The sequence below is a fragment of the Theobroma cacao genome, chromosome 1 (genome assembly GCF_053813885.1).
Source record: "Theobroma cacao isolate CCN51 chromosome 1, ASM5381388v1, whole genome shotgun sequence".
In the NCBI taxonomy this organism is placed as follows: domain Eukaryota; kingdom Viridiplantae; phylum Streptophyta; class Magnoliopsida; order Malvales; family Malvaceae; genus Theobroma; species Theobroma cacao.
The window spans coordinates 5,486,466-5,506,136 of record NC_142639.1 but is presented as its reverse complement, the minus strand read 5'-3'; the positions used below and the strand labels follow the sequence as shown (position 1 = coordinate 5,506,136).

Here is a 19,671-nt window from a genome sequence, read left to right as displayed (position 1 = left end):
TTCTCTCTTTCTTCACTTATTTTCATATATTACTTAGGTTTTTCACACCATGTCAGCTGAATGTAAGATCCAACAAATCAATATAGGACACAATATTAAAAGTTGCTTATCAATATACATGGATCCACACGTTTATAACAATAACTTTACCATATATATATATATATTGAAATGACAACTGTGTGTCTTGATATATAAGTTTACAATGAATGGTAAGGAGTCATGTAATAATTTTTTTGCATTTGACTAATTAAAGACCAATCAAAGAAAGAAACCTAGCAAGCATTTTCTTGGACTTTCTTGTCACCATTGGCAGACGCTGTGTATGTAATATTATTTTCAAACAAATAAATAACCCTTAAAGTGCTAGGGCCAGGTGGCTGCTGTACACTGGCTAAGGTACAGCCCCTTTTTAAGGCAAGTACTGCAAATTATGGGAAGCCTTAGACACGTGTTACAGTTTGTGCATTTTTCCTCTCTTTTCAAACTTTGATGATCGTGGGTTTCCAGTTGTTAAGTTTTGTTGTTTCCCTTCAAAAATATTTGTTTACTCATTATTTTAATTTCGATGTCAATTGGGATTTTGCATTGACAGAGAAATTTGTCATTGTTGATTCACTAGGGAACAAGCTGGTATTTTAAATTGTAGTTAAGGTTACAAATGGAGTCAAAACAATAAAAGTGGGATAAAATATGTCTTTCACCTCTCTATTATTTGCATTAAAGTTATTTATAATTAATCTTATGATTTTCAAAACATTTCAATTTCTTTTGATTTGCCTAAGATAGAACTCAAATCTAATTATATTCGAAAATTAAATCAACAATTCGAACAAATTGTTATTAATTCACAGTTCTAGACGAATCATTTTTATCGAAAGTTTAACATATCCCAATTGTTGATATCTAAACATAAATATTAGAAATCTATGTAGCCTGAATTATATATTGTTATTATTATTAAATGAAATATCACATTAGTTCTAGCTTAATAAAGAAAGTGAGATAAAGAAGGCTTAGGTTTAGAGTTCTGCTTGTATACTGGAAAAAAGACAATTAATAGAGATTCATTAATCGAGAACAACAACAACCAAATAATGCGTTGACAAGTTAAATATACTAATCACGTAGCATTAAGTGTAATTTATTTCCTAGATTTGTGAGCAGCTTAGTAAAATTTAGCACATACAAATTAAAGATATAATTGGACGTGAATCAGTGAAGATTTGGCTAAGAAATAAGGTATTAGGATGATATGAAAAACTTAACAGATACCAAATTAATTGGAGCTTATTGGCCTAGAAATGAGGAATAGGGTGGGGAGGGTTAAAGTCATACGTCTCTCGTAATTAAATTCAATGCAAGACAATCCCTGGCGCTTTCCAATTCACCAAGGAGGATGTACCAAATAAATTATTTGTTTGGCCCATGTGAATATATGTGGTTATTTATTTAGTTTTACCTTTAAGAAAGACAAGTTCGTAAAGAATTATAAATTAGTTTCAATTAATAAATAACCCTAGCCTACAGTCTAGAAATAAAAGAGAGCTTCCATTAAGCAAGTTTATGGAAAATCTTATAATTGTAGAGGTGGCAACTGGTTTTGCTTAACAGGGTAGGTTTTGAGTTGTTAGTTTTGCACTTCGTTTACAAGGGGCGTTGAAAAAGCGACCCCTCCAACAGCCAAAAATATATGAATAAATAAATAAATAAAATAACGCTCATTTCCATTATAGGAAAATTCAGCTTCTCCATTTCATTTAAGGGTATCAATGAAACTTTGGTGTTGGATATCCAAAATCCTCCCATTGAGGATCCACTTGAAGAAATACAACTCCCATAAACCCGTGGGTCTAACATGTGACTTGGTCTAGACACGTGGCAGAAAGTCACAAGATGTGAGTCGACCAAGGATTGTCGTCCACGTGGCATAACTGCTAGCAGCCTTGTTAACCCTTTTACTCCTCCTGGTGATCGCCAAAGACGGCTGTCCAACACGGCATGGGAATTGCAAAGTTTCTACATTTTTTTTCTTTCCCTTTTTCCTCTGGTTTGCCTCCGGCTTCTCCCCAACCTCCCAAAAAGTAGTGGGGACCACGTGGAGGTGGGGCCCTCGGGGGAAAAAAAAAACTCAGGATTTTGGGGGGCGGGACAGGATTGTGGGACCTACAAGCTTTGGTGGGTCCCATGTTTTTAAGAGTTTGGGAGGGGGCCGGAGCATCGTTGTTTCGTCCGTTTGTGTCTGGTTTGCTATAAAATGGGCTTCAATCCCTTCTGTCTCTCTCACATACATTCTCTTCTCTCTTTGCTCGCTCTCTCTCTATTATTTCTCTATCCATCTTTCTTGCTTGTTTGACAAATATTTGTGACTTTGTTTTTCTGCTTTAGTCTTCCAATTTGGTTCCACTTCCTTAATCTTTGGGCTTCAACAGGATTAAAAAAAAAAAAAAACAGAGTACTCTGTAAACTCCTCTGTTTGAAGTTTGAACTCTCTTTCTTTACCTTAACATTAACATCCAAACACTTTTTGAGTTTGAGGTGTTCTTTGAACTACGTTAATTTCCAGAAATGGGTAAGTCTTGTTTTTGGATTTGGGGGAATATAAAAACTGTGGGTTTTGTGTTTTTAAGGTAGCTAAGCTTTACCATAAATGTTGATGCGGGCTGTTCTTCTTGTAGTGAGTTTCTTTGAAGAAAGACCATGGAACATGGGTGCTGGTCAAAATGTGATCTCTGATGCAAAATCTGTCCTCAACATGTCAATCACAATGACCGTATCAGCACAAAAACCGCCAGCACCCCCTGGCTATATCTCCATTTCAAGAAAGAAGTTGCTTCAAAACCTTGAAATCAATGCTGGAGGAAGAATTAATGCATGGGTTGATTCCATGAGAGCTTCTTCTCCTACTCATATAAAATCCACACCTTCCCTTATCGATGACCAAAGTTCCTGGAATGTAAGTGCTAAGCTATTGCAAGCCTTCAGGAAAGGTTCTTTTTTTGGCTGGTGTTCTTGTTATTAGACAATAATGATTCTGACTATTGTGGTTGACGGAAAATTTTCAGCTACAACATCCATCTGCCCTGGAGATGTTTGAGCAGATAATAGATGCATCGACAGGGAAACAAATAGTAATGTTTCTTGATTACGATGGCACTCTTTCACCAATTGTTGAGGATCCAGATCGAGCTTTCATGTCCAAGAAGGTAGTTTATATGAAACCGTGCTCAGTCTTTGTATATATCTTCTGCGTGTTCTTTTCATCAGTAAATTTTCTGTTACTAACTTTTCATGTTTGTGGAACCAGATGAGAAAAACAGTGAGAAAGCTAGCCAAGTGTTTCCCTACTGCTATAGTGAGTGGCAGATGCAGAGACAAGGTACATTTTTCAGGCCTTAAATTTGATTTTTATTTTCAGAAAACAAATTTGATACTGAAAAAACTTCAGGATAAGTAGTCACTGTTTTTGTTCATTTACGGTTTCAAAATCAGTAAGTTGTTTCGTTGTTATGCAAATTGTAGGTGTATAAATTTGTCAAATTAGCTGAGCTGTACTACGCTGGAAGTCATGGCATGGACATTAAAGGGCCAGAGAAACGTTCCAAATCTAACAAAGTGAGTGAACTTGCATTAGTACTTTCACCGAATGGTAAAAAACAACTTGTGCCTTCTCTTTTCCTAACTCTACTCCTTGTTTTTCCTCCAGGATAGTGAATCTGTTCTCTTCCAACCAGCTAGTGAATTTCTTCCCATGATCGATGAGGTTGGTTTTCTTCACAATCTTGATTCATTTCATCCCTCAATGTGAATTAAAGGCAAAGAGCTTCAAATAGTTGACATGTTTTTAACTCGACATGAACTTTCCAGGTATACAAACAATTAGTTGAGACTACCAAATCAACTCCAGGAGCTAAGGTGGAGAATAACAAGTTTTGTCTCTCTGTACACTTTCGTTGCGTTGATGAAAAGGTGAAAAGCCAATAGCTATTACTGTTTTTAACTTATTATCACAACTAACTGTTAATTTGTTTACATGGAATTTGCTATACACCTTTAAACGCATCTGACAGTTTTGCTTTACAATACAGAAATGGACTGAACTGGCACAGCAGGTTAGGTCAGTTTTAAAGGAGTACCCCAAGCTTCGACTTACTCAAGGGAGAAAGGTAAAGATGGATAAAACTTTGATGATATCCATATACAGGTTTAAGTGAGAGATGTCTGACTTTGGGTGTTATTTGTACGATGCAGGTTTTAGAAATCCGTCCTACAATCAAATGGGACAAAGGGAAAGCCCTTGAATTTTTGTTAGAGTCTCTTGGTAAGTTTTACTTTAATACTAGTATATATATTCTTTAAAATACAACTTGTTTGATTGTTGAACGTGTGCATTCGTGTTTGCATATATATATACATATATATATATAAATCCAAACTTGGAAAACCAAAAGTGTTCAAATAGCAGCCACCCCCACCACATCATTACTTTATTTCACTTGAACTTTGTTAATAGTAGAAAATAAAGACATGATATTCTCTAATCACTAACCATCTATTATAAATGTTTTTCCATAGGATTCGCTAACTGTACCGATGTTTTTCCCGTCTACATTGGAGATGACCGCACAGATGAAGATGCATTTAAGGTATCCAATGCTCAAAATCAAAGCCAAGCATCTCTTTGTTTATTGAACAAGTGCATCTTTGCTAATACTTTGATTTTTCATTGTTATTAGATATTGAGAGACAGAGGACAAGGTTTTGGTATTCTTGTCTCCAAGTTTCCCAAGGACACCAGTGCATCTTATTCTTTACAAGAACCAGATGAGGTAAGTTCCAAACAACATTATTACTATTTTTTTCCTTCTTTGCTACGATAATGTTCTATTATCTGCCAATGCTAATTGGTTGTGTAACTTAATCATAATTTTTGTATCTTTTAATTTGCAGGTTATGGACTTCTTACGGCGTCTGGTTGAATGGAAACAATTATCTGTACAAGCTCAATCCAGAATGTAAAGACAAGATATTATGGAAATATTTCTCCACTCTTGCAAGAACTGTGAAAGGGTGGAATTTTAGATTATGTAGTGAACTCTTGTTCAAGATAAGGAAAGATGAACAAGAAGGAAAAAATGATTATACAGAATTCTGTCTTGTGGCTTGAAGGCCTTGTACATCTTGTAACTAGCTGGGTACAAGGGTAAAGATTTGTAGCATGGCAACTTGTCCATTATGCATAGAAATTTTACTTTCTTTATCTGTTTGTCTATCTCTTTTTCCTCTCAGTAACATTTACCTGTTAAGGTTGCTCTGCAATGAAAAACCCAATACACATAAAACAAACCATCAGTTTGACTATGATGAATCTAAAATTTTCTGAAGATAGAAAATTATTAAGCAGATTCATAGCCTTCTAAAGAATTATCATACTCAAAGTAGCGCAATCTTTCTTTACCCCTGTGACAGAGGAGTTCTCTTCCTCTCAAAAGATTTGGCATATTGAAAGTCTGATTTTGATGTGATACAAGTCATGTATAGGTTATGTCTGTTCTACAAAATTATTCAGTTATTTAAAATTACCAATGCATCTTTTAAGAAGGTTAAAATGTCTGATTCATTTCCTAGTTCCTACCATTTTTCTGCATATCCATCTGCCAATTTAATTAAGTTCTGCTTTGCTTTGACTCAAATTTTTCTTCTTTTTCTTCTGTAGCAGGTTCCAACCTGTGAATCCTGAATACTGAATACATTTGAAAAATGAAACAAAAACAAAAACAACATTGAGTTTTTTTAAAAGCCTACCCTACCTATTTTTCTTCATTACTGGAGAGACAGACTGGTTCTTAAGTGAGTGACTATGTGAAGGGCCAGGGCAACTACTGTCAACTAGGGTGCTGCAGAAAAAGCTAGCACATTCCACAACTAAACCAAAACCAGGTTGCACTATTTCAGGGCGGAGAAGATATTGTCTCTCGAAAGTTTTCGTTTGAAGGTAATCAATTTAGCAGCCTCTGAAATGTTGCATTATTCTATAGTATGATTGAGGTGAATCTTTTTGACCTTTAGGTTCCCACCTTTTAGATTCACAGCCTCCTTTAACTCCACTCCACGGGTTACATCCACCAGGGGGGAGGGTTCTCTCGAAAACTTGTTAGGAAGAATCTCTAACATCAGCAATTTTCAAAGGAAAGTTAGGAAGAATATTCCAGGTCTCATTTTGGAGTGAAATGAAGAATAGAATCGGATGTGGTCTCCAGAGCACTCTCATCACTTCTCCATTACTCTCCTATCAGAGCTGCACAAAATTATTGATACGATACATAATGGTGGAGATCAAATGAGAGAAAAAAAAAACATAAATGCCCTCAATAGGAAATTTTTATCTATTGTTTTCTGACGTTATAATTTATAGGGGACCGAGAAAAGGGAATCATCTTTTGACAGAACAGAACATAGCTTAGTTAGCTAGCTTTTTATTCCTCCATTATTGATCTTATATATATTAATGAACATTATATTTCGCATATGACAACTGTTTTGGAAAGTAAAAAGTCCTCGATAATTGGCATTTTGTTTAATACATTTCTGTTTGTGGTATTGTTATTGATCAAGAAAGCCTATGAATCTGCATGCAATCCAGTATAGATTCAGTGGCATCCCATGTAACCGGCAATATAGGAAGCTATCAAGCAGCAAAAGGACCAGTTGGCCTTTTTTTCTTTTGTGTAGCTTATGGATGGATCAGTAATTTTGGAGATAAGATAATCACGGCCATTGATGATTGGATCATGGAGGATTTTGGCAGTGTGCAGGCCCCATTTTAGGATCAAATATCCCTTTATTTTTTACTTAAAACTGTATCTCTGCTGAGTCAAAAGGATAAGTTTATGAGGTAGATATTGGAAAAGATTTCTCTTCTTTAACAACATGCGCCTGCTTCACCTTGCCAAAACAGTGTTTTCTTCTTTTATTTAAATCAAACAGATAATTCAGATACCGTCTGGGATTCTATGTGGATTCTCTTTTGATTCCTTTCCTTGCAGCACGAAGGTAGAGTGAGCAATAATTTATGAGACAATTAACCACATGTAGAAACAATTGGCTTTGGTCAATGCTGAAAAAATCTTACATTCATGTGCAACTTGATACTGTAGTTGAGACAAATTTTCCTGTTCTCGATGTTTGTTAGATCAATAATTGTTGCAAACACAGGGAACTGTAAACTATAAGGCTGCAATATGCTTGTCAGATCCATGAAGTGATTTCTATACTATAAAAGAAGCTTGTACCAATTGTTGCTCGTGAATTTGTTGTATCAAAAGAAAGTTATCTTTTGAAGTGAACCAACTAGGCTGACTTTCTAGCCTTTCTAAAAATTATTATGAGAGCATTTGAAGATATCTTACCCAAAAGTTTTTGCTGAGCTCAGTCAATAGTTATATATTGTAGAATGATGTAAATATCATGAATTTATTGAAACTTTTTTTATTATAGGAAAAGGAAATTTCAATGAATAAATAAATTATTAAATTTTGTAGTATGTGCTGCCAAAAGAGAGAAAAGGAAGGGGTATATTTCCATTTGTGAAGTACTAGTATACATGTCCACATTAATCTGTTTTGCTTGTCCCATATTATTATTAGCTGCCTGTATTTTCACATACCATAAATCTACATACATCCTTTTGTCAGACAAGGGATATCAGAAAGAAAGGATAATTGTCCTAATAGCGTTAAGAGATACTCATTGATTTATAAACAAAAAGGAATTGAGTTGGCATCACAATAGAACACTTGCAAAAATTCGTGAAACACAAATTATTTGACTACTACCAAAAGAAATTATTTGAATTGACACTCGAGAAAGCTGCGCCGATGTTTGTTCTTGGAACAAGAAACATGTATCAGAAACTCCATTGGAGGAAGGGTCGAAACATGGATGATCCCTCTTGAAACCCCACAAAGCAATGTAGACCATTAGCTTATGATATAAATTATATTAGTCCCTATATGGGAGGAAGAATAGCCATTGCTCTCAACCAGAAGAACAGGTCTGACCCATTGGGTACCTAGATTTGGAGGAACCCCACAAAAGAGGAGCAGAGAATTCTGCTTCATTTGATTTTCTTTGTTTTGAATTGAGCATGAATAATAATATTTTGGGTTAGGTTTTTGAAAGGGAAACCCACCACCAAGGATGGGAATCTATGGTTGAATGAGGAGTTGGAATCCACTTAAAGGGTTTGTTTGATGTGAGGAAAAAAAAAAAACCACGTTGGTTTTTGAATAGGGACATTAACATGGTTCCAAGGCCTTTTCACTACCTCGGCTCCTTCGTACGTGGAAAGATGGAGTCCACAAGATTCAAACCCCCATGATTGGTGCCTTAACTGAATTAAACTAAGTCTTGGCAAAGCCTCAATTATTGGCAGGGAAGGGAGACACCTGCCCCTCCAAATGCCTCGCTCATTCTCTGCTAAAATCTCACCTCTTTCCTCCTCTTTTCCGCCTATCCTTTTCCTTGGTTGCTCAAGACATTTAGTTTCTTGGAAAAGATATGTAAATCTGATCTTATGTGCAAAGGCTTAACTATTGTTATTTCCAATATTGAATTAAGGCAATTGACAAAGAATTTGACTGATTATTGTCACATTTAAACTGCGGCCATGCTCCTACCTTCACGAACCTTCGTCAGATAGAGGTATAGTCTAGCTAGGTGGAGGCCTTGGAGAGGTAAAACTTGGGAGTGCATGTAACATTATCCCAAGTACAAAAGTCTTTGACATGAACAACAACTAGGCCATGCTTATTGTTAATGGTGATTCATGTATACGTACTTTGGTATATATACATTGTTAGATTCATAACACGGCGTGGGAGAGGAACCTTTGGGACATTGAGTTGTCACAGTTCATGTTCCATGGAAGAGGGATGGTCCTCTAGAGTACGTGTCAACTACATGGTAACACATAAAAAGAGATTCGCAACACGTGTGATGCTCTCGAGAACGGGTCCCCACCTTGAGGGTTGAGCCATGGCCGGGGAGGGTGGTGGGCTGGTGGTTTCGTCTTGAAATGATATACGTACGTGTACATACATTAACAATTTATATGTGTACATATTCCAAAGTGGGGGTGTGTGGTGATCATGATTCATGAATCATGAGCGTTGGCCGGATGTGCCTAACTTGTTCGTCACATGGATTCCCATGTGAGCCAGATGCTCATGTTATGGGGAACAACTGAGTAGTGCCTAAGTGGAAAAATTGGGTCCTTCCTTCGAACACTGTCAGCATTCCCCCCCTGATAATACAGACGAAGCCATGAAAGAGATTGATGAGAAAAAGAGCTGAATAATTGTGAATGTGTTGATGGGTCACTGGTAGGGTTTTGCATTTTTTTTAAGGCAAGAAAGCGTTTATTTTGAGTTGGAGAAAATGTAAAAGGGGTACGTGACTACGTGTAAAAGAGTTCATGGTTCCATTCTTGCAGTAACTTTATGAGGTAACATGCATGGAAGGAATGAAACAGGCGCAGAAGCAACAAGAAGGAAAGGAGGGAAAAACAAAAGGATGGTTTCCCTTTTCATCAACAAAGTACTGGCTTAAGGTAACTTCAATAGGCATGAATTTTGTTTGTTATATATCATAAAAACTAAAGTACAATTTTGTTATGTTGGCTGTGATTGTCGAAATAATTAAGTGTTGTACCACGCCACCTTGGAACTCCTTTTCTCTTCATAATATATAGATTAAGAAAATTAATCGAAGGCAAGAAATTGATGGTGCGGACCCAACTTCACGTGATTTACGTTAATCATACATGATCGTACTCAAAATCATTTTTAATTCTTGTGGTGATTGCGGGTGTCAATTTGCCAGTTTCAAACAACTTTGCATTGAGAAAGTATTACAAATAAATCAGATACTTTAATCTAGCTTTTAATTTGTTAAAGCATGAGCTATATATGGGATTAAACAAATAGAAAAGAAAGCAAAAATATTGTTGATTCTAATAATTAAACATTGAACCCCATAAAGAAGGGCATATTGTTTCCAACTAACCATGTGCAAGTGCATGTAAGGGCCAAAAAAAAAAGAAAAAAGAAAAGGTGAGAAGGCTGCTTTCCAAACTTCCATAATTACTAAGTTGTAAAGTAGTTAGGTTAATATGTAGAAGAAAAAGAGAGGCAGAACTCCTGTTGTAAAGTTTCCCATATATCCCCCATTCGTTGTAAAACAGTTAAATGCTTCTTTTTAAAGTTTTCCACCTTAATACAACACTCGTTTAAAGTACTACCTGCTTTTAAAGCTACTTGCTTTCGTTTACATGGAAATATCCCCCCTGCCCTGTACAATAATTGTTCTGCTTTGGTGCTCAATTTGGTTTCAGATCTTTCCAGGGAAAATGACAGGCATTCAGCTATAGCTAATTTCCCTCTTCATTTTCTTGTTTCTTCTATGTTTTAAAGAATTAGCCATGTTGCAGCGATTTAGGATAAAGTAATAACATAAAGAAGCAGGAATTAACCATAATTTTATCAGTCAACTTGGTTTAGACCGAGTTGAATTCCAAGTCTTTGGTAATTTTTTTATTTCTCTTTTGATGGGTGTTGAATTCCAAGTCAATGTTCATCAGAAATAATTCCAAGTCAATGATTGAAGTAGATTATAGTTAAATTGAAAATTTTCAAAATATAGAGGCAGGTTGATCCTGGTTTTTGCACACCACTAACATGAAGCAGATTACAATTAGGAGGATAAGATATAAAGAAAACCATTATGATAAACATATATGGGAATAGACATGTGAAAATGGGTCAAGTCAAGCTTAGGACAATGAAGGTTTTTGGAATTCGATGGCATGTGTTTACAATTAGGAGGGGAAGATATAAAGAAAACCATTATGATAATCATATATGGGAATAGACATGTGAAAATGGGTCAAGTCAAGCTTAGGAAAATGAAGAAAAAAAAAAGCTTAGGAAAATGAAGGTTTTTGGAATTCGATGGCATGTGTAAAAATCATCATTATTTAAATAAATACTACACGTTTGGCATAATTGAAGCATTGACTGCAGCTGATTAATTACACACTTGCGCTGAAACTTCCAATTCCAATTCGCCTTTTGTTTTTACATTTTATGACAAACCTAGTCTTATTTGATGAATGTTTCGGTTGGGGCCTTTAAAAAATCCAGGCCGGGTTTTGGCCCATAACGTTGCAGCATGGGCTCCCTTAGCGTCAAATATGGGCCTCCAGATATATACTTCACGCGTTGAATGTTGTCCTGGCCCAAAACTTTGCCCTATCTTTTTTTGACTTTCACGAAATTTATAAAAAAAAAATGTAATTTGATATTATTTTATATTTATAAATTCATATTTCAATTTTTTTCATTTGCAAAAAATAAATTAATATTTCATAGCTTTTAACAATTTAAAAAAATTAAAAAAGTTTCATAACATGGTTAAAATTTTTTTTAATAATATTAAAAAATTAATATTTCATAGTTTTTATCTTTTTGTTCAAGGGCAAGCGGCTTTTTTAATCCATGCATTGTTGTCTCCGAGGTTAGAATGTAGGATAAGTATGTGTTGTGCGGTCTCTTCTGTAATTGTACAGGTTTTTTTGTTCGAAACAAGTCAGTGTGTCATGGAAAGTTTATTGCTTAATAGTAAGAGATTTAAAATGACATATGAGTCGAGATTAATTAAATCATCTTTTAATATATATATAAAAGAGAAGAGTGCAATGGTTAAATCGCACTGAACCCTTTTTCCCTATTTCTCATTTTGCACCCATCACTTTTATTTTTGCCGTTGGTTATACAGTAACAGATAAAATTATTTTTGACTTCAACTTTATAATTTGTCATTTATTATTTTTAATAATTATTATTATTATTTTTAAAGATTACTAAATAAAATATGAAAAATATAAGGTTAAATAAATAAATAATTACATAATTAAACAAAAATAATAAGAAAATATAAATATATAAATATGTTAATATATTATCAAATAAATTAATAAGTAAATAAAAAATCCACAATTAATTCTAGAAAATAAATAGATTAATGCAGTCATAATTAAGTATATAAACACTCTTTTAATTTTTGAGAATAGGATAATTTGTTGCTCATAAATATGTGAAATACATTAGTAACTAATATATTCATTTTATTTCAATATATAAAAAATTAGTAATCATTTCATTGAGTTTTGACATATTACAATCTTCATTTAATTTATTTAATAAACTATTATTAGTTAATACTAATTGTTATTTTATCTAATATGATAATTGTACTATGTTGTCCTTAATTGTCATTTTCACCGAACACATGTGATCTCACAACTAATTTCAATCTAACTATCACCACTACTTTCAATCTCAGGATTATTAATCTCAATGTTGTACCAAATTGCGTCTAAAAAAGGGTAACAAATTCCAAATCAAGTTTGAGTTATTTATGTTAAGGACAAATTTCAATTTTCAACATATTTGTTAGGAATGCCAAAACTTTCAACTATATTCAAATATTTAACTCATTAATTGATGCATGATCTTTTTTTTAAAGAGTAAGATTTAAATCTCCCTTCTCCCGATTTAAAAATATTTTATCTTTAAAATGACTTCGTTATACATTGAAGTCCAAATCTATAGCCGGACCAAGTCCAATAAAAGATGTTTGGGTCAAAACAAATGCTAAGACCCAAGACGAATGGAAACATATATAATTATATATATATATATATATATATATATATAATTTAAAGAGAAATTTCTGATTCAATCCTCTTCTCTCTACTCATTCGAGAAGAAAATTGAAAGTAAAAGGTTTATGTTGGACGTTTCAAGAATTTGCAAGATTTCAAGAATAAAATTTTTCTTTGCTGATGGTTAAAATTCTTTTTTTTTTAATATCAGCATACTATTATGTTCTCTTAAATTTGGTAGAAATAAATATACCAATATGTATGTATATGTATCTTTTGTCCTTGTGCGTGGCAACCTATACATATAAACAGATCCAAAAATGCAAAGCTAGAAGCTTTGTAAAACACCTCCATCCCATTGGTAACCAATTTCTAGGCACTAATTACAAGTAAAAAAATCAGTACACGCTTAAAGATATTTATAAAAAAGAAATAAAAAAATAAAAAAAATGTAATTGAGTATTTGGCTCATCGGTTGGTACATGATCCTCTATTTAAAGAGTAGGGTTCGAATCCTCATTCCCTCAATAAATAAAAAATAAAAAAAGAAGAAGAAAGAATTTAAAAAATAAGGATAGCCGGATTTGTAGTCACACACCTCTCGTCCAAATAAAAGGGTTTGAAGTTGAAATCCCTTTCATCAAAACAAAGCACATGAAAGAAAAGGATAAAATTGCATGGAGCGATCTGAAAAGGTTTGTTGGCCATACCTAAAGGCAAAATTTAACATTGATGTCAGAAAAAGGGGGGAAACAGAATTAAACTATATGTATGTACAAATATTCTAGTTGAAAAAAATAAATAAATAAAGAAAAGAATGTACCTCTTCACCAAAAGGATTCAATATATTGTCCCTTTTTTTCTTTGACATGAAATAAGCCAATATGTCGTATGATAATTAAACAAAGAAATTCTTCACAGCTTCATAATTATTAATTACCTTTCTGATCAATCTTTAGGACAATTTGGTGTTACAATCTTGGGACAGAATTTTGCTTCCTTCCCCCATCGTGTTCACCCTAAACTTACACTCGACATCCATGTCTCTACTCCACATCTTGAATACCCCAACGTTCAGCAACAATGGTGAATTAAACTTAAGCGCTAAAAAGATTTGATGTTTTGGCTTTTTGTCGTTCATACTACGCTGGATATTGGGTGGCACCGGTTGATCTTCAGGGCCAATTAGTTTAACATGTACAACGTTGGAATCACCGCTGTTCTGATACAAGCTTGGAAACTGTCCCGCACCAAGCGTTTTCGTCCAGAAAATTAGCTTCGCATCATCATCAACTGATCCATATTTGATTCCCATCTTTTCATTTGGGTTATGGACTTTCAACGTGACATCATATTTAGGAGGATGATCCGCAAATTTCTTGACTTGGAGCATTGAAACAGAGAAAACGGGAGCCTTAGGAGTAAAAGAATCGTACAAAATCTTTAGGGCTACGCCTACCAAAACTCCAATGACAACCAAAACGACAGCAATCCATATCAAGTACTTGAAACATGTCCTCTTCCTATTCTTCGCCGGCCCAGCCGCCTGACGGTAACTTTCTACGATGAGGGCGTTTTCAGGAGGTGGAACACGATATATTTGATCTTTAGGGACTTGGACAACGTAGGTTGCTAACAGAGAGCTTGGAGGGCGAGCTAACTGCAGGTAAAGGTTGTCGTCGTCGTTGTTGTTGGTGCTGGGGGTAGGTTCGGGTCTCGACGACTGCCACTGAGAGTCCTCGGCAGAAGGCGCGACCCGCTCCTCCATGGGGAGATGGGGTGCGAAAGAAAAGGTTGGGTGCCGAAGGTGAAGAGGTTGAAGGTTAAGGAGGAATTTAGGGCTTGCATGGGAAGAGGTGGTTTCATGGATGTTGATTGGTTGGTTTTGTGGTTAGAATGAAATGAGGTTACGATTTGGAAAAGACAACGCATTTTTTAAAGAATAAGGGAGTTAATGAAGACAACAACTAGTCTTTCCTCTTAATTTTGGTCAAAAAATAGAAGTCTATTTTTGAGTATGTGACTTGGAATTGGTTATTTCTTAATCACATTATGCCATGCATCACCATCATATGGTAACAACCTGTTAAACTTGGGCCTTTTAATACCCTAACTATGTGATCAAGGAAAAGAAACAAACGGAACCTTATTCTTCCACATGAAAAAATTTCCTATTTAATCTAATAATTTAATTAGAGAATTTCAACATAAAGTCATTGCAAATCTAAAATATGCTTTTTGAACTTGAAACCTAATGTTTGGAAAAAGATGTGAACATTTGAAAATAACCTTCATTAATTATGCATGTTGGCACACTCACCACAAAAAATTTGGCTATTTCCAACGGAAAAGTCCGTTGGACATTCCGTCGGTATAAGCCTCGTGGGTAATACTTTCTGTTGGAAATCCGTTAGAAATTTGAATTTTTACCCATTTTTTTTAGAAATTCATTGGAAAAGGCAATTCCAACGAAAATTTTTCAACGAAAAATTTAGTTGGAAATATTTTGATCTATTATTTTTATAATAAATTTTCAGAAAAATTATCATTTTTGTTTTCGATACTAAATTTAATTCCGCATTCAACTCTAAAATATATAAAAGAAAAACACATTACAAAATTGAGATTCAAGTCCTAACATCTAATTAGAAATTATCCTTAACACACAATATATAATATAGTTTGATACATATGAATATTAAACATAACATCCTTAAAAAGTATCCAAGTGTTTGCTCTGAAAATTATACATCATGTGAGGGAATTTTTTTTCTTACTTGTCAAGTCTTGAAGGTCCTGCATCGCCAAGGGTTAAACGCACATTACTCATGAACATGGTTTCCATACGTGCCATAAATTCACTCATGCCTTCCGCCATCACATTTCTTATTTCTTCACGTATTTCCCCATGTATTTTCTCATATATCTTATTCAAGTTTTATGCAAGATTTTTCACTTTTTCTTTCAATGCATTTGCTGGACTGTTAAAGTTTGAGTTGATAAGGTCACACGCAAACTCAAATGTTGGTACATTGGATTGTGTTCCAGTTAATAAAGCTATCGTAGGGACACGAGTGCCAAACCCATACACATGAGTGCGTGTAGTCTCCTTTCTTCCAATTGCTTCAGTCCAAGCATGTGGATCGAATTTCGACTGAGAAGATGACTCATCGTCATACTTCTAGATAGTACAGAATTATACATTTCCTACATAAAAATCATCATTAATGATTAATATTGAAGTAGAACATCAACTTAGAAGAAATAGTCAAAATTAATGAACTTTTATTTACACTCGTAGACTTGGACTTGTTATCAATAAAATCACCATGACCCCCTAAGCGCTTATTGTAAATGATATTGTAAATGTAGAACAATAGCAACACATCAACTCCAAAAAATTGTCTGAAGCAGTCAATAAGCTAGTATCATTTTGCAGTAACAGACAGCCCTAATTGAAGCATCAAATCTTGTTTGCATAACAATTATTAAAAATGAACCTAGTTTAACAAAATCCTATACCAAAATCTCAGCTGGGGAATAACAATGGCGTGGGGCTTGGGGCGACACAGAGGCAACCGGCAGGGAGTGGCTGTGGCTGGGCGATTGGGTAAAAAATTCAGATGAACCGATGAAAGAGCCAATAGTGGTGTGGTAGGCCGACAACTAGGGAAGAATAAGGGCGTGGAGCTTGGGGAGACACCCACGCAGTCGGCAGACCCTGGTTGTGGCTGGGCTGTTGGAGAGAAAAGGCAGATCAACCGATGAAAGACCCGAGCTTGGCATGGTAGGCCGGCAGCTAGCTGTAAACACCATATTTTTATGTTAAAAAAATTAATAATAATAATATTTAACTAATAAAAAAATCAATAAAAAAATATTGGCAAGGCGCGGACGCCCTGTCAGTACCAGTATCACCACTACAATGGCAGACGCGAAAAATTCACGTCTGGCAGAGTAGTGGAACGAAGCCTCGCAAAGACCACAACCAAAAATATTGTACAAGTGTAGCACAGGGGATCCGAGGGCCAAAAACTCAATCAAAAAAATTCCTAAGAATCCTAGCAACCCAAAAACACAGAAAGCCAAAATCAATTCCCTAGTCTAGCAGCTAAAAACCTCAATCCACAAACCAAAAAATACCAAACAATACCAAAAAAAAAGAATAAAAAATATATACATAGAGAAAGAGAGTTTTGGGTGAAGGGCTGTCAACCATCAGTGGGAGTTTAGGGAGTTTGGGGTTTGTGCCGTCGATTTTAGAGAGAGTGTTGGGGCTTCGGGCTTGCCGTCGATGAAAAAAAGAAGCAAGAGAGAGAAGATCTGGGTTGTTGTGCCATCGATTCTAGAGAGAGCTGGGCCTTCGGGTTTGTGTCACCGACTGAAAAAGGAAGAAGCGAGAGAGACAAGATCTGGGTTGTTGTGCCATCGATTCTAGAGAGAGCTAGGGCTTTGGGCTTCTATCGCCAATTGAAAAAGGAAGAAGTGAGAGCTGACCATATCTGGGTTCCTGTGCCGTCGATTTTAGAGAGAGTTGGGGCTTCAGCCTTGTGTCGCCAACTGGAAAAGGAAGGAGTTGAGAGGATAGCTATGGGTCTAGGAAGAACAATAGATGAAGGAGTCAACTGAAGAAGGGAAGGAGTGGTACCCGATTAGAAGAGAAGAAAAAAAGGAAAAAGAAGGGTCGGGGGGTGGGATGGGTTTTTATTTTTTATTCCTTTTTTAATTTTTTTAACATCAATTACTATTACATAAACATTTAACATTTGGATTAATGTGCTAAAAACACATTTTGCTATATAAATTTTATAAGTATTAAAATTATCATTTTCATAATATTAATATAAAATAAAAAATAAATATATATACAAAATAGTAATTATGTTTTTTTAAATAAATCGAATTTATATAAAACATAGTTATCAAAAGACCTTATAATTTAATTAATAATCATAAATTTATTGATTATATGAATTAATTTGTCCTTATTTACATGAAATTTAAAAAATTGCTAAGTAAAAAAACTATTCTAATCTCACAACTTCTTTTTAAATTATTAAGTTTATATATTATAAATTTATATAAACAAAAGTATATATATTATTTAGTAATTACTTTATAGTACAATAGTAATTATATTTTTTATAAATAAACATAATATATAATATAAAATGTATTTGTTAAAAGACATTACAAGTTTTATATTATAAAGTATATGTATTATAAGTATTATAGTGTATATACGAAAGCGGTAATTATATTCTTTTTAAATTAACTCAATGTATATAAAGTATAGATATTAAAAGATATTACAATTTAATTAATAATTATAATTTTATTAATTATATGAATTTGCTCTTAGTTATATGAAATTTAAAAAAAAATAGTTCAGTTTCAAAACTATTCTAATCTCACAACTTTTTTTTAGATAATTAACTTCATATATTGTAAATTTATATAAACAAAGGTATATATATTATTTAGTAACTCATTTATATAATAGTAATTACAAGTTATAGTAACATAATATATAATAGAAAGTGTGTGTATATATATATATGTATGATTTGAATCCTATTACATTAATAATCATAATCATCTAAATGAAATTTACTATAATCTTACATAAATTATATATTAATATATATATGTAGACCCTTATTTAATATATCTCATATATATATATATATATATATATATATATATATATATATATATATATATATATATATATATATATATATATTCAGTTATAAAGATATTCAATTAAAAAATATAACTTGTACTTTAATTTTAATACAATTATTAATCGATTTTTTTCTTAAATCATACTTGTTTATCTATATATATTTATATATATTTTCTATAGCTCTCGGTCAGAATTGCATGAATACATAGATATAATAAAATGATATTTTTTTAAGCACAAATATTAATAAGTTTATTATAAAACTACTCCTCTTAATTTACATATTTTAGCTAATTACAATTAAAACGTAAATAAAGTAATATATACTTTTTAATATGATTTTCATATCTTATCATGGTTTTTTATAAAATATAAAATTTTACATAGTAATTTTTTTCAATTTTGGAATAAAGTCACATTACCCTAATTTGGTAGTATTAATCAATATTGTATGATTCATTAAAGTTAAAAAAATTATACAAAATTACTCAAAGGAAAACATATTTAAACAGAGCCCAAAATTTTACTTCAATAACTATGTATTTGCTTAAAAAGATATCTAATTCTTTTAAAAATAATTAATAAAATTTTTAAAAAATTTAAATTTTATAATTTTTTTAACATTATTATTATTTCCAACGGAATTTTTCAACAAAAAATTCCGTTAGAAAGTTACAAATATTGTTAACACTTTTATGCACTAAAAAGTTACTTTCCAACGGAAAACTTTGTTGAAAAGTCCGTTGGAAAGTTACATTTTTTCAATATATCATTGACTCTTTATATGTTCCAACGGATTTTCAACGAAAAATTTCGTTAGAAACTGTAAAAAGATTGAACAATTTTTTTTAAAGTTTAATGTTCCAACGGATTTCCAACGAAATTTTTCGTTGAAAATCCGTTGAAAAAGATAAAGATAACATAGGAAATGTTTAGGGTTCCAACGAAATTTTTCGTTGAAAATCTGTTGAAAATAATATACAGTAACATGTGTGTCCTGAAGATAAAATTTTTAACGAATTTTCAACGAAAAATTCTGTTGCAAACTGTAAAGATTACACACTCTTTTTTTTTAGTTTATAGTTTCAACGGATTTCTAATGAAATTTTTCGTTGAAAATTCGTTGAAAATATTGTATAAATCAAATTTTCAACGAAAAATTTTGTTGAAAAATTTTTAGTATAAGTCTGTTAAAAATTCGTCAAAACAAGCAATTAAAAATTTTAATTATACTCCATTAAAAATTCGTTGTAAATTA

The 19,671-nt window shown here is 33.2% G+C and overlaps 2 protein-coding genes across 2 annotated transcripts; one reads left to right on the top strand and one right to left on the bottom strand.

Annotated features, from left to right (window-relative positions):
- Positions 1-2,276: 2,276 nt before the first annotated feature.
- On the top strand, positions 2,277-5,260 carry LOC18611593 (putative trehalose-phosphate phosphatase J). The gene is made up of 12 exons (XM_007047931.3): positions 2,277-2,572; positions 2,679-2,956; positions 3,066-3,206; positions 3,308-3,379; positions 3,523-3,615; positions 3,707-3,763; positions 3,868-3,969; positions 4,089-4,166; positions 4,252-4,321; positions 4,576-4,646; positions 4,737-4,829; positions 4,951-5,260. The coding sequence occupies exons 1-12, from the start codon at positions 2,569-2,571 to the stop codon at positions 5,017-5,019; spliced, it is 1,128 nt and encodes a 375-aa protein (XP_007047993.1). The 5' UTR covers positions 2,277-2,568; the 3' UTR covers positions 5,020-5,260.
- Positions 5,261-13,679: 8,419 nt separating this feature from the next.
- Positions 13,680-14,492, bottom strand: LOC18611592 (NDR1/HIN1-like protein 13). Its single transcript, XM_007047929.3, has one exon. The coding sequence runs from the start codon at positions 14,490-14,492 to the stop codon at positions 13,680-13,682; it is 813 nt and encodes a 270-aa protein (XP_007047991.3).
- Between the last annotated feature and the right edge of the window lie 5,179 nt (positions 14,493-19,671).